The following is a 15,816-nucleotide window of genomic DNA, read 5'->3' as shown; positions in this document are numbered from 1 at the left end:
TGCAGGGGAGAGTCAGGGAGCCTTCCTCCAACGGAGCTGTGAGGAAAAAATGGCGCTTGTGTGCTGAGGAGATAGGCTCCGCCCCTTTTTCGGCGGCCTTTCTCCCGCTTTTTTGTGGAAAACTGGCAGGGGTTAAATACATCCATATAGCCCAGGAGCTATATGTGATGTATTTTTAGCCATTTAAGGTACTTTCATTGCGTCCCAGGGCGCCCCCCCCCCAGCGCCCTGCACCTTCAGTGACCGGAGTGTGAAGTGTGCTGAGAGCAATGGCGCACAGCTGCGGTGCTGTGCGCTACCTTATTGAAGACAGGACGTCTTCTGCCGCCGATTTTCCGGACCTCTTCACTCTTCTGGCTCTGTAAGGGGGCCGGCGGCGCGGCTCCGGGACCCATCCATGGCTGGGCCTGTGATCGTCCCTCTGGAGCTAATGTCCAGTAGCCTAAGAAGCCCAATCCACTCTGCACGCAGGTGAGTTCGCTTCTTCTCCCCTTAGTCCCTCGATGCAGTGAGCCTGTTGCCAGCAGGTCTCACTGAAAATAAAAAAACCTATTTAAACTTTTACTCTAAGCAGCTCAGGAGAGCCACCTAGATTGCACCCTTCTCGTTCGGGCACAAAATCTTAACTGAGGCTTGGAGGAGGGTCATAGGGGGAGGAGCCAGTGCACACCAGCTAGTCCTAAAGCTTTTACTTTGTGCCCAGTCTCCTGCGGAGCCGCTATCCCCCTGGTCCTTTCGGAGTCCCCAGCATCCACTAGGACGTTATAGAAAAAGGTTTTTACAGTAGCATTTTGAGAGGGAGGGTCAAAGGTGGAAGGTTTCTTAAAGGATGTGTGAGGTCGATCTGTAGATTTGTCAGAAAAGTATTTTTTAAGTCTAAGGGACCGTCCAAATCTGAATTGATCGACTGTATTTTGAAATTTATTGTGCTGATAAGTGGGCACAAATGACAGACCTTTAGACAAAAGGGACAAAATCAGACTCATCGAGGGTTGTATTGGACAAATTAAACACTGTACTTACGTTTTTCTGGGCCTCCCACGTCTTCTGGTACCCAACCCTCCTCGGGTGCGGCCTCCGCCGCCTCGGGAATTTCCAGAGTGGGGGGGCAGGTCTGCCCCAGCTTCTAAAAAATGCCTTGAATCTCCCGACCCTTCGTTGGGGTCTGTGTCGGAGGTGGACACCGAGGAGGCAAATTCCACAGGGAAGTGTGGTGCCCTTCTTCTCGTTGGTCTGTTGGTATTATCATTGAAGTTTTGCGTATTGCCCAGCAGCCACCTGTACACAGTGTGATTTTTATAGTCACTCGTGACTATTGTTAATTTTTTACGTTTAAACGAAATTAGCTCCTGCTGGTATGTGTCAATTTGTACCTGTAATTTATCAACCCAATTTTGTGTTTTATCATCACGTAATAACGGAATCGCAACAACATTAGCTGCCTCAATATCAGCCCTGACACTCTTGAGATCATGGCCCACCTTCTCTATAACCAGTTTATTAACTTTTGACATCTAGCATTAATTGAATGCACTCCCCTACCTCCTGGGTCCCCTGTAACAATTCTTTGACTATTTTTAATATATTTGCGAAGATTGCTTTTTTTCTGAACCATATATCAGCATCGTTGGTTGAATATGGGTGGCTTAGGAATGAGTCTATCATTAAAAACATAACCCTATTTCTTTTTATTATATTCTAGTATTGTTTCCCCATGTTTGAACCACACCAGCAGCTTGCGTTCCACCAACCTCGGCCGCTGGAACGCACGGGAATTCTGGTTTCCGGCACTCGTGTGAGGAGTGCGGTCCGGTTTTTCCCGCTGGCGCTGTGGTGAGTGTAGGTGCGGGTGCGATTATATTGGCCGCGGTTTGCTGCTTTGCGTACATTTGCACATTTTTTGTTGTTTCCCTGTGGCCAGTTGCGGCTTGCGTTCCACCGGGTTTCTCGGGTGGAACGCAGGGCACTTCCTGTTTCCGGTCCCGGACACGTGGAGCGCGAGTCTATCGTGCCGCGTGTTGCTTGGTGACCTTGAGGGGTGAGGCGCGCAGCGGGGGTGTCTCTCCCAGTCCCCTGAGCTATTAAAGAGTGGCTTGAGTGAGCTCAATAGGTTATACAGGTGAATAATGAGTTGACCCCATTGACCCTAGATACTTCCGGGTCATGGGGTATTTAAACCTCTGCTATTGATGAGGTTTGTGTATGCAGCCCTGGCTAGTGTGGTGTTCCTCCTGCATCTGTGAGTAACTCCTGAGTTTGTCCCACTGACCTAATCTTTGCTGGTTGAGCAGTTTACTGCTTCGGATCTATTATTGTTTGTAGTTATGGATGCTATACCCAGGTGCTGCCCCATGTGCATGCCTTGGACCCACAGGTATTTATTGAACATTGATTATGATCCTAGTTGCACATGATTACGTTTAGATATGTATTGTTAATAGCTAGATGTTTTTGTGAATACAGCATTCATATGCCTTTTCTATTGAGACCCTGCAGCCTTGGATTGTATGTGTGAGATTGTTTAGTCCTGGTGCTACTCCATGTGCACCTTTTTCAGACATACAGGTGATTATCTGTCACTGATTAAGCTCTATAACCTTGTTCTGATTTGTGTTTACAACAGATATTTTTATGATTACAGCAGCTGTCTGGTTTGACTGTTGAGACTATGCAGATTTTCACCTACACACAGTGCCTTATTGTTTAGGCACAGCACTATTGGAATGTGCTGATAGAGGTGAGGATAAGTGAGTTGTCCACATATGCGTGGGATTAGTGTTGCACACATGGTGTTTTAGTACATCCTCCTGAACATTCACCCTCAGCCACCTGCTCTGGTATATTGGTCTTTCTTCTATTTTTGATAATTTGCTGCATGAGTAGTAGTAATTTCTGTAACAATCAGTGTTACTATTATAGTTACTTATTGGGACCTGGGAGGCTTAGTCATGTTTTGTTTAATTTTTTCTAGATATATACTTTTAACCATTGTGAATCACTTTATCAAGATTGGATTTGATGATTTATGTATGGTCTTTCTTGAAAAAGATCCTGGTTCTAGATCGAAACCCATGAGGCTACAATAAATATTTTGTCGTGAAGTAATGTTTGGACTTTGTATTTAGTGAGAGTGCACCCTCCACTACGTGGAATTCATTATATATCTCTATATATATATATATATATCTCTATCTCTATCTATCTATAAATCTCATAGCTGGGTGGCTAAACTCTGATAAGTCTCTCCGATTAACCTTTCTCTGACGTCCTAAGTGGATGCTGGGGACTCCGTCAGGACCATGGGGATTAGCGGCTCCGCAGGAGACAGGGCACAAAACTAAAGCTTTAGGATCAGGTGGTGTGTACTGGCTCCTCCCCCTATGACCCTCCTCCAAGCCTCAGTTAGGTTTTTGTGCCCGTCCGAGCAGGGTGCAATCTAGGTGGCTCTCTTAAGGAGCTGCTTAGAAAAAGTTTTTAGGTTTCTTATTTTCAGCGAGTCCTGCTGGCAACAGGCTCACTGCATCGAGGGACTTAGGGGAGAGAAGTTCAACTCACCTGCGTGCAGGATGGATTGGCTTCTTAGGCTACTGGACACCATTAGCTCCAGAGGGAGTCGGAACACAGGTCTCACCCTGGGGTTCGTCCCGGAGCCGCGCCGCCGACCCCCCTTGCAGATGCTGAAGATTGAAGGTCCAGAAACCGGCGGCAGAAGGCTTTTCAGTCTTCATGAAGGTAGCGCACAGCACTGCAGCTGTGCGCCATTGTTGTCACACACTTCACACCAACGGTCACGGAGGGTGCAGGGCGTTGCTGGGGGCGCCCTGGGCAGCAATGTATAATACCTTATTCTGGCTAAAAATACATCACATATAGCCCCTGGAGGCTATATGGATGTATTTAACCCCTGCCAGGTCTCAGAAAAACGGGAGAAGAAGCCCACCGAAAAGGGGGCGGGGCCTATTCTCCTCAGCACACAGCGCCATTTTCCCTCACAGAAATGCTGGTGGGAAGGCTCCCAGGCTCTCCCCTGCACTGCACTACAGAAACAGGGTTAAAACAGAGAGGGGGGGCACTTATTTGGCGATATGTATATTATATATATATATATATATATATATATATATATATATATATATATATATATATATATATATATATATATATATATATATATATATATATATATATTAAAATGCTATAAGGGAAAAACACTTATATAAAGGTTGTCCCTGTATAATATAGCGTTTTTGGTGTGTGCTGGCAAACTCTCCCTCTGTCTCCCCAAAGGGCTAGTGGGGTCCTGTCCTCTATCAGAGCATTCCCTGTGTGTGTGCTGTGTGTCGGTACTTGTGTGTCGACATGTATGAGGGCGATGTTGGTGAGGAGGCGGAGCAATTGCCGGTAATGGTGATGTCACTCTCTAGGGAGTCGACACCGGAATGGATGGCTTAATTAAGGAATTACGTGATAATGTCAACACGCTGCAAGGTCGGTTGACGACATGAGACGGCCGGCAAACCAATTAGTACCTGTCCAGGCGTCTAAAACACCGTCAGGGGCGTTAAAACGTCCTTTTTACCTCAGTCGGTCGACACAGACACTGACACTGACTCCAGTGTCGACGGTGAAGAAACAAACGTATTTTCCTTTAGGGCCACACGTTACTTGTTAAGGGCAATGAAGGAGATGTTACATATTTCTGATACTACAAGTACCACAAAAAAGGGTATTATGTGGAGTGTGAAAAAACTACATGTGGTTTTTCCTGAATCAGATAAATTAAATGAAGTGTGTGATGATGCGTGGGTTTCCCCCGATAGAAAATTATTGGCGGTATACCTTTTCCCGCCAGAAGTTATGGCGCGTTGGGAAACACACCTTAGGGTGGATAAGGCGCTCACACGCTTATAAAAACAAGTGGCGTTACCGTCTCCAGATACGGACGCCCTCAAGGAGCCAACTGATAGGAGGTTGGAAAATATCCTAAAAAGTATATACACACATACTGGTGTTATACTGCGACCAGCGATCGCCTCAGCCTGGATGGGCAGCGCTGGGGTGGCTTGGTCGGATTCCCTGACTGGAAATATTGATACCCTTGACAGGGACAGTATTTTATTGACTATAGAGCATTTAAAAGATGCATTTCTATATATGCGAAACTCTGGCATCAAGAGTAAGTGCGATGTCCATATCTGCCAGACGATGTTTATGGACACGACAGTGGTCAGGTGATGCAGATTCCAAACGGCACATGGAAGTATTGCCGTATAAAGGGGAGGAGTTATTTGGGGTCAGTCCATCGGACCTGGTGGCCACGGCAACAGCTAGAAAATCCACCTTTTTTACCCCAAGTCACATCTCAGCAGAAAAAGACATAGTCTTTTCAGCCTCAGTCCTTTCGTCCCCATAATATCTGCCCAGGGATAGAGGTAAGGGAAGAAGACTGCAGCAGGCAGCCCATTCCCAGGAACAGAAGCCTTCCACCGCTTCTGCCAAGTCCTCAGCATGACGCTGGGGCCGTACAAACAGGTGCGGTGGGGGGTCGTCTCAAGAGTTTCAGCACGCAGTGGGCTCACTCGCAAGTGGACCCCTGGATCCTACAAGTAGTATCCCAGGGGTACAGATTGGAAATTCGAGACGTCTCCCCCTCGCAGGTTCCTGAAGTTTGCTTTACCAACGTCTACCTCCGACAGGGAGGCAGTATTGGAAACAATTCACAAGCTGTATTCCCAGCAGGTGATAATCAAAGTACCCCTCCTACAACAAGTAAAGGGGTATTATTCCACACTATATTGTGGTACTGAAGCCAGACGGCTCGGTGAGACTTATTCTAAATGGAGTCACTCAGAGCAGTGATAGCGAACCAGGAAGAAGGGGACTATATGGTGTCCCTGGACATCAAGGATGCTTACCTCCATGTCCAAATTTGCCCTTCTCACAAAGGGTACCTCAGGTTCGTGGTACAAAACTGTCACTATCAGTTTCAGACGCTGCCGTTTGGATTGTCTACGGCACCCCGGGTCTTTACCAAGGTAATGGCCGAAATTATGATTCTTCTTCAAAGAAAAGGCGTCTTAATTATCCCTTACTTGGACGATCTCCTGATAAGGGCAAGGTCCAGAGAACAGTTGGAGGTCTGAGTAGCACTATCTCAAGTAGTTCTACGACAGCACGGGTGGATTCTAAATATTCCAAAATCGCAGCTGTCTCCGACGACACGTCTGCTGTCCCTAGGGATGATTCTGGACACAGTCCAGAAAAAGGTGTTTCTCCCGGAGGAGAAAGCCAGGGAGTTATCCGAGCTAGTCAGGATCCTCCAAAAAACCAGGAAAAGTGTCAGTGCATCATTGCACAAGGGTCCTGGGAAAAATGGTGGCTTCTTACGAAGCGATTCCATTCGCAGATTTCACGCAAGAACTTTTCAGTGGGATCTGCTGGACAAATGGTCCGGATCGCATCTTCAGATGCATCAGCGGATAACCCTGTCTCCAAGGACAAGGGTGTCTCTTCTGTGGTGGCTGCAGAGTGCTCATCTACTAAAGGGCCACAGTTATGCATTCAGGACTGGGTCCTGGTGACCACGGATTCCAGCTTGAAAGGCTGGGGAGCAGTCACACAGGGAAAAAAAATTCCAGGGAGTGTGATCAAGTCTGGGGACTTCTCTCCGCATAAATATACTGGAGCTAAGAGCAATTTACAATGCTCTAAGCTTAGCAAGACCTCTGCTTCAAGGTCAGCCGGTATTGATCCAGTGGGACAACATCACGGCAGTCGCCCACGTAAACAGACAGGGCGGCACAAGAAGCAGGAGGACAATGGCAGAAACTGCAAGGATTCTTCGCTGGGCGGAAAATCATGTGATAGCACTGTCAGCAGTTTTCATTCCGGGAGTGGACAACTGGGAAGCAGACTTCCACAGCACGACCTCCACCCGGGAGAGTGGGGACTTCATCGGGAAGTCTTCCACATGATTGTGAACCGTTGGGAAAGACCAAAAGGTGGACATGATGGCGTCCCGCCTGAACAAAAAACTGGACAGGTATTGCGCCAGGTCAAGAGACCCTCAGGCAATAGCTGTGGACGTTCTGGTAACACCAGGGGTGTACCAGTCGGTGTATGTGTTCCCTCCTCTGCTTCTCATACCAAAGGTACTGAGAATTATAAGACGTAGAGGAGTAAGAACTATACTCGTGGCTCCGGATGGGCCAAGAAGGACTTGGTACCCGGAACTTCAAGAGATGCTCACAGAGGACTCAGGGCCTCTGCCGATAAGAAGGGACTTGTTTCAGCAAGTACCATGTCTGTTCCAAGACTTACCGCGGCTGCGTTTGACGGCATGGCGGTTGAACGCCGGATCCTAAGGGAAAAAGGCATTCCGGAAGAGGTCATTCCTACCCTGGTCAAAGCCAGGAAGGAGGTGACCGCACAACATTATCACCACATGTGGCGAAAATATGTTGCGTGGTGTGAGGCCAGGAAGGCCCCACGAAGAAATTTCAACTCGGTCGATTCCTGCATTTCCTGCAAACAGGAGTGTCTATGGGCCTCAAATTGGGGTCCATTAAGGTTCAAATTTCGGCCCTGTCGATTTTCTTCCAGAAAGAATTGGCTTCAGTTCCTGAAGTCCAGAAATTTGACAAGGGAGTACTGCATATACAACCCCCTTTTGTGCCTCCAGTGGCACTGTGGGATCTCAACGTAGTCCTGGGATTCCTCAAAATCACGTTGGTTTAAACCGCTCAAATCTGTGGATTTGAAATATCTCACATGGAAAGTGACCATGATGTTGGCCCTGGCCTCGGCCAGGCGAGTGTCAGAATTGGCGGCTTTGTCTCACAAAAGCCCATATCTGATTGTCCATTCGGACAGGGCAGAGCTGCGGACTCGTCCCCAGTTTCTCCCTAAGTTGGTGTCAGCGTTTCATCTGAACCAGCTTATTGTGGTACCTGCGGCTACTAGAGACTTGGAGGACTCCAAGTTGCTAGATGTTGTCAGGGCCCTGAAAATATAGATTTCCAGGACGGCTGGAGTCAGGAAAACTGACTTGCTGTTATCCTGTATGCACCCAAAAAACTGGGTGCTCTTGCTTCTAAGCAGAAGATTGCTAGTTGAATGTGTAGTACAATTCAGCTTGCACATTCTGTGGCAGGACTGCCACAGCCAAAATATATAAATGCCCATTCCACAAGGAAGGGGGCTCATCTTGGGCGACTGCCCGAGGGGTCTCGGCTTTACAACTTTGCCGAGCTGCTACTTGGTCAGGGGCACACCCTGGCTGAGGAGGACCTGGAGTTCTCTCACTCGGTGCTGCAGAGTCATCCGCACTCTCCCGCCCGTTTGGGAGCTTTGGTATAATCCCCATGGTCCTGACGGAGTCCCCAGCATCCACTTAGGACGTCAGAGAAAATAAGATTTTACTTACCGATAAATCTATTTCTCGTAGTCCGTAGTGGATGCTGGGCGCCCATCCCAAGTGCGGATTGTCTGCAATACTTGTACATAGTTATTGTTACAAAAAAATCGGGTTGTTATTGTTGTGAGCCGTCTGTTCAGAGGCTCCTACGTTTGTCATACTGTTAACTGGGTTTAGATCACAAGTTATACGGTGTGATTGGTGTGGCTGGTATGAGTCTTACCCGGGATTCAATATCCTTCCTTATTGTGTACGCTCGTCCGGGCACAGTATCCTAACTGAGGCTTGGAGGAGGGTCATAGGGGGAGGAGCCAGTACACACCACCTGATCCTAAAGCTTTAGTTTTGTGCCCTGTCTCCTGCGGAGCCGCTAATCCCCATGGTCCTGACGGAGTCCCCAGCATCCACTACGGACTACGAGAAATAGATTTATCGGTAAGTAAAATCTTATTTTTCCTGAGGCAATATAGCCTTAGAATTATGGTAATTAGGACTAAAAATGGGTTCAAACTGTCATTTGACAGTCCAGGCTCTGAGTATTTCTACATATGTAATTAGAGATTAATAAAATATCCATTCTGTTCAAATTAATTCTTAACTTTGAATCAAGTTATCCTGACGCAGTAAATACCACAAGCAAGACAGTAACAAGTGGACGTTGCTTTTTAAACCTTTATTACGCTCTTCAATTTCTTAAGCACATATGTATGTCTGTGTTAGTCTGATTTTAAACCTCTAATTTCCGCTGCTCTACCCAGCACAACTGTGAATTATCACAAGATATTACATACTGACGATAATAAAAGTAGTTCTAAATAATTAGGGTTCTATGTGCGCCTATTATACAGTACTTTTGCTTTCTCCTTTATATTATATTAATTTCAGTACCTGCCAAAGCCACACCAATTAAAATGTATGTAAAATACCCAACAAATGTTATCATAAACAGTTATATTGAACTGCCCAAATGTATCTTCTAATAACATCAGAGTTAAGCACACAAGCACCAGAATAGCATTTCTGCAAACACACCTGTACAGAGAATCTATATATTGTGGAAGTTACTAGACCAAATAAAAAAAAAAAGTTACCCGATTCTCCTTGAACGCTGGACTGTCACTGCCCAGAGCAATCCTGGAAGCACTAGAGCGGAATTCCGGCAGCCCAAGAATGGGCAGGTACTCGTGGTTTAACGTGTGGTCATTGGCGATCATCTGCTCCACTTTCTTCACCACTGGTAAGATCCAGGGCTGAGAGTCATCTGTGCGGTAGGCTGAACAACAAAATGTGACCGTTATACGGATTCGTTATTCTAGAACACTGTGGGGAGCATTTAATGAAACTTCTAAAAAGGAAAAGTGGGGGTGTAACCCATAGCAACCAACCAATTCTAGCTCTCACTGTTCTAGAGTGCAATAGACATGATAGCTAGAATCTGATTGATTGCTATGGGCAATACCCAGTGTTGGACTGGGGCATGAAGAGCCCCCCAGGGGAATGCAGTGATAAGGGCCCTTGGCCAACCATTGTTTGCAGACAACATGGATAGTACAGTGCATTGGGCCCTTTCATAAATATATATACTGCATTGTTTAATTATGTAAGTAATTACCACTGGGATGACAAATGTTGGTATTACTTTTCATTTTTTCATATTTTTTTTTTTTTAATTACAGTATTTAAAAAAATTAAAATGTTAGATCTATCAATCCAACTGCTTATTTTACTTGGAAGAGGGGTGATTTTTATAGAAACAAGCCAAGCACCCATGTTCAAGCATGTTGCTGGCCTACCAGGTAACTGACCCAACCACGTACAGTATAATTCAGGGGCACACAGTCTAGATTGTAAGGGAAAATATTACCAAGGTAATAGGCCCGGCGCTATCAAGAAGAGCTGTTTATCCTATAAGCTGCTGTTTGAAGGGGTAGTTAGCCCCTGGAATAAACAGAAAAGGAAGATATAACAGCGCTTCCAAACTGGATATGAAAACCAAATGTATTTTATTACATAAATTAAATGATTAAACGATCTATAAAATTACATATAAAATTCTATTAGAAGAGGGCGAGCACAGCATTATATTTGGTGTATTACCACATAGGAGGCCTGGACAAAATCCACTGTATGGAATACAAGGAAATAGAGCCACAGTCCTGGGTGCAATTTTCAATGCAGGTAGATATCAGTCCACATGGATGGTGAAGACAAACCTTTGATTATGCTTAGTTCTGAACAGAAACACAGTCCTGTTTAAAGCTGGTTCCCTTCTACCTCTGTGGACATCTGCCAAAAACCCATATAGCTTGTAGATGGACTCCTAGGCGTTTTTCCAAGATGAATAAGTGGAATCTATGGTGCCCGGCTCCTGTAAACCAACGCGTTTCGCTGTATCCACAGCTTTGTCAAGGTATTTGGTTTTCATATCCAGTTTGGAAGCGCTGTTATATCTTCCTTTTCTGCACACAGTCTAGAACCTGACATTCCCACATGGGAATTCTCCTGCACCCCGGTGGGCCAGTCCGACCTTGGCAAAACCTTCACTTTTACAGGTTTTATAAATCTACACCAGAGTGGACTGAAGAATATATAGGGTTTATAATAATACACAATGTAATATAGAAACAGATAAGACCCAGATGTCCCATTTTGGTCTGCTCATATTAATTCCTAACACTCAGGCCCTATTTGACTTTATCATTATGCCTAAACCAAGCAGGGCCACCGAGACAAAGTCTGTGTATGGGAGAGATGGGAGGCGTGGCTAAACTCCTTCAGGTAGAAAAGCACTGAAAAATATTATGCGTGTGGTGTGCTGTGGAGAAGGACATTTCTTCTTCACCCCATTTCATCAGGCCCATCAGACAATACTGGGCCCGAGTAATTAGTACCCGCTCTCCTTCCTCTCTGTGCCAGACACCAAGCAGGTTTAATGTTCCATACAGAACTATACTTCTGCTGGAAGAGGACTGCACCTTCCTACAACATGGCGTACTTTTAAATATTTGCCTTGGGATTTCTGTTATTAACCTTCCAATAATGACAACTTCTGCTGATGTTACTTGCAATACACCCTACGGAATCTTTCTGCATGGGTTGGGACTAGAAGTGGAACCTGTCCCACTGATGGAGTGATTTTGGAAAAGCAGATTACTGTAAACCCATTATTTCCTGTGCCCCGTCATTAATATGTAATATTACTGTGTTCACAGCTCTGCTCCCTGCAAGAGGACATGCCCTTGCTCATGGCCAACTGGGAGGCTGATGTATGAAGCAGTGAAAAGAGTAGGGAAGTTGCCCATAGCAATTAATCAGCATCTACCCATCACTTTATAGAATGTACTTAATAAATGACACCTCAAACTTAATGGTTGCTATGGGCAACTTCTCCACTGGGACACTTTTCTCTTTTAACTCCTTGATTGATCAACCCTAGGTGAGAAATGACTTAAACACAAGCACATATACCTCATTTACTGGCCCTGTCAAACTTAGGGGGCAGATGTACTAAGGCTTGGAGAGAGAAAGTACCAGCCAATCGGCTCCTGTCATAATACAGGCTGTGTTTGGGCAAAACAAATGACAGGAGCTGATTGGCTGGTAGTTTATCTCTTCCCACTTTATCACTCTCCAAAGCTTAATAAATCTGACCACAGTCCTGATTAGTTCCAAAGCAGTTAGGACAGGCATGTCCAAACTGCGGCCCTCCAGCTGTTGAGAAACTACACATCCCAGCATGCCCTGACACAGCTATAGCATTCTCTGACAGAAAAACTGTGTCAGGGCATGCTGGGATATGTAGTTTCACAACAGCTGGAGGGCCGCAGTTTGGACATGCCTGAGTTAGGAGGATGCAGCCATAGGGGTCTATGTACTAAGCCTTGGAGAGTGATAAAGTGGATGGAGATAAAGCACCAAACAACCAGCTCCTGTCATTTTTCAAGCACAACCTGTGACATGGCAGTTAGGAGCTGACTGGCTGGTACTTTATCTCTCTCCGCGTACATAGACCCCATAAGCAGTTTCAGACCAACAGGAAGGAGGCGGTGGTGGTGTCAGCAACTCTCCCACAAAAGGTGGCACACTGCAGGGGGGGCGCCAGTTAGCAGTAACAGTCTGATACAGTCTAGTGGGCATGTAGCACCAGTGGAGGAGGCAGGTAACAGACGGTTAGTGCCGCAGAGCCCAAAGACATCTGTAAAACCACCTGCCCCCGACATGGTGGCACAGTAAGGACGCACACGCCTTATGTACAGTTGAATACTTCTTACCAAAGCCTGGCAAGCTTAAAATAGCCAGTAACACGATACAGTGCTACTTCTACATACCAGCCTCCTTTACCATGTCCCTTCGTACAACGCATATGGACAGTGCAGAGTAATTCTGCCCCTCACTACACGCTGGGCCCTAGACAGGAGAATAGGATGCAAAGTGCACGATCCGGCTCTGGGGCAGCTGTTACAGCATTATTATTGTTTATTTATATGACACAAGGATTGAGCCGAACAGGAAAACAATGACTTTTGCTGGCCATACATCAGGTCGATATCGATATTGGGTCGCACATCACATCAAATGATCATACGTGCAGCCCATATTATCAGTCATAATCATATGCACATCTTACCATGTTTGATGTACATACAATGCATAGTACGACTTTGAGTGGCATTTCCCTGTTTGTTTGGGTTTTGTTTGTTTTGGGGGGGGGGGGGGAGGGGGAGGCCCACCTTCGATCGTTTTTAAAGACCCGTCGTGTGTCCAGAGCCGGGGGAATTGAAGGGAAATAGTGCTCGGAATTGGATCGGATGCTGGTCGTCCTGGTGTATGGCCAGCATTACAGTACAAGACAATGTAGAACAGCACAATACATGGTATAGTGAAAAAATCCTCATGGTGGCAGAAAGAGGGTTAGGTGCGGTTGTAGGGAGTATGGAATAGCAAATAGTCTAAGAGGGAAAAGCACGAGGGGAGAGGGCCCTGCTCGTGAGAGCTTACATTCTAAAGGGGAGGGGCACACAGACAGGGGTGACACAGGTAGGGTAGACAGTCAGCGTGGAACAGAGGGTGGCTGGGTTTGATGAAGAAGTGGGTCTTGAGAGCCTGTTTAAAGTTTTGTGGTGGAGAGTCTGATAGGGAGGTAGAGAATTCCATGGCCAAAATCTTGGAGCCAGGAATAGGAGGAAGTAGCCAGTTGGCAGGAGAAGAGTTATGTATTTGTGGAGCGAACAGGGTAGGCAGGAGTGTAAACGGAGATAAGGTCAAATGTGAAAGGGAGAGGGCTTAGTAAGTGAGCGTAAGAAGCTTCAATTGGATTCAGTAGGGGAACCAGTGTATGTAATATGAAACCTTTAGCCAGCTATGATCACAGACTCAGCCAGTGGCAGATACACAGAAAACCCTGAATGACTGCAATTTGCAGCAGCCTGTGTCATTTTGTCACTTAACAGAAGTCCCTAAAGCCAAATTTGCCATTCACCATATAGGTCAAATGATGGTGTGCAGGAATCAGAGCTCTGCAGACACAGTGCACACATCTCCCTTCCAATGTTCAGGAAACAGACACCCTGTCAGCAAAATAGATCACTTGACAACGATAATAATAGCCAAACTGAAGACTGTAATCGGTAGCTGCTCTCTGCCCTATCAGCAACATCCCTGGCAATATTATTCTCTATGTTTCAGCAGAAATACCGCTTTACGCGCTTCCTGACCCAGAGATCTCCCCATCTAGTGACCGATCAGTCTGCAAGCTCATTACTTTTCCAAGGACAAAGTGCGGCATGTATTGCAGCCTAATCTATAAACAGATCACGGGTAGGCTGGCGCTTTCTGCCCTGCAGGGCTAAATATCAGTAGTTACTCAATCTGCTGGCATCATGCCTCAGCTTACCAAATGTCCCAGCATCCCTGTTACCTATGTCACACAGAGCTGGCCCATCCACTAGGCTCCTGCCCAAGACCTAATACCCGGTGGGAACCAGGGGTCCAGGTGTTACAACCTGGGTCTCATATAGAGACCAATGTGTACTAAAGGCCCCGAAACACTCAACTTTTCTTCTTGACAAAGAGGTGGAGAAGGGAGTCCAAACCCTGTGGGGTAGATATGGACATCATAAGCCAAAGGTTTGCAACCATCGATGTTCCTGGCTCAATTGAAATGGTTTTTACACTCGTAGTTGGGATTGTGCCTTTTTCCAGCGCTTACATGAGGGTCCACTACTTCAATGCCGCTGCGGGCACCCAGAACCGGTGCCAACAGCACAACACCTTTGAGCAGGTGCAAAATTTTGGCGTCAACTGGTTTCTGGCATTGATTGCAGCTTTGCCTGATACTATTGGAGGGACCAAGCTCCCTGGCAATGAGCGGAGTGGTTACAGACCTGCAGACATGCACCTCCCATACAGTAACATATGTGTATTATATAACAGACTTATAAAGGTCAGGACTGGCTGAGGTCTATGAGGGGACACTCTGCCATTATGCAGAGACTATAACAGCAGTGCCCCCCCCTGCTGTTGCAGAACTACATGTCCCAGCATGCTCTGCTAGAGACTGGCTGTGATAACACGCTGGGACTTGTAGTCCCACAGTTACTAGCCGCCCTCCCCGGCCCTTACTCACCTCCAACGCCCAGGTTGACCTTGCCAGGGTCGCCGTCCTCACGAAAGTCGGCGGTGAGCTTGAATACGGCCACCGGGGGCGCATTGGGAACGGCTTGGAAGATGGACGGAGAGGCCATGGCTGAGTACACTGCGGTCAGACACCCGGCACTGATAGACATTGACTGCAGCCGTCACCTTCACCTTCACTGCTATATACCGTGGGCGGAGACTCAGAGAGCCAATCACAGCCCGGGAACAGGACAACGCCTTTCCTGCATCCGCCCTACGTCATGACACTGACAGCATGGGGAGATGACCAATCATGTGGACGAATACAAACTGATGTTAAGTTAGTGCGCCATCATTGGCTAACGAGACAGAGGCGCGTGAGACATAGCGTTCTATTTGACATTTGACATCAGCGCTGACATTTTAGCGTCAGGTATCCAAGGGCAACTGACCCACTACGTGAGGCGCATGGAGCAGCTCCGTTTATGCGGGAAGTTGTCACACCTTCTGAAGTGGGTAGGTGGAGGTGTTGCCCATAGCAACCAATCAGATTCTGGTTGTCAATATAGTTACAGTACATGCTATAAAATGATAGCTAGAGGCTGATTGGCTTCTCTGAGCAACACATGTACCTGTCCACTTTTGAAGTCAAAGGAGAGAACATCTATGTAGTAGTCAGCTGTGTTAAGTTGATATCTAGAAGTTAATTCAATCTCTGTGTTTTTATATATCTAGTCTCTGTGGATATAGTCGCACAGTTTTATCTGTGTTTATACAAAAAAACA

At 46.5% G+C, this 15,816-nt stretch overlaps 1 protein-coding gene across 1 annotated transcript in view; it reads right to left on the bottom strand.

Annotated features, from left to right (window-relative positions):
- GOT1 (glutamic-oxaloacetic transaminase 1) overlaps window positions 1-15,249 on the bottom strand; it is a 75,057-nt gene extending 59,808 nt beyond the window's left edge. The window contains exons 1-2 of the mRNA XM_063962281.1: window positions 15,042-15,249; window positions 9,508-9,689 (exon numbers count right to left, since the gene is read on the bottom strand). Coding sequence (XP_063818351.1) covers window positions 9,508-9,689; window positions 15,042-15,201 — 342 coding nt within the window. The 5' untranslated portion in view covers window positions 15,202-15,249. The remainder of the gene's footprint in view (window positions 1-9,507; window positions 9,690-15,041) is intronic.
- Between the last annotated feature and the right edge of the window lie 567 nt (window positions 15,250-15,816).

This window comes from Pseudophryne corroboree, chromosome 3, assembly GCF_028390025.1.
Source record: "Pseudophryne corroboree isolate aPseCor3 chromosome 3, aPseCor3.hap2, whole genome shotgun sequence".
Lineage (NCBI taxonomy): Eukaryota > Metazoa > Chordata > Amphibia > Anura > Myobatrachidae > Pseudophryne > Pseudophryne corroboree.
The sequence above is the reverse complement of the archived record's forward strand: the minus strand, read 5'-3'. Positions and strand labels throughout refer to the sequence as shown.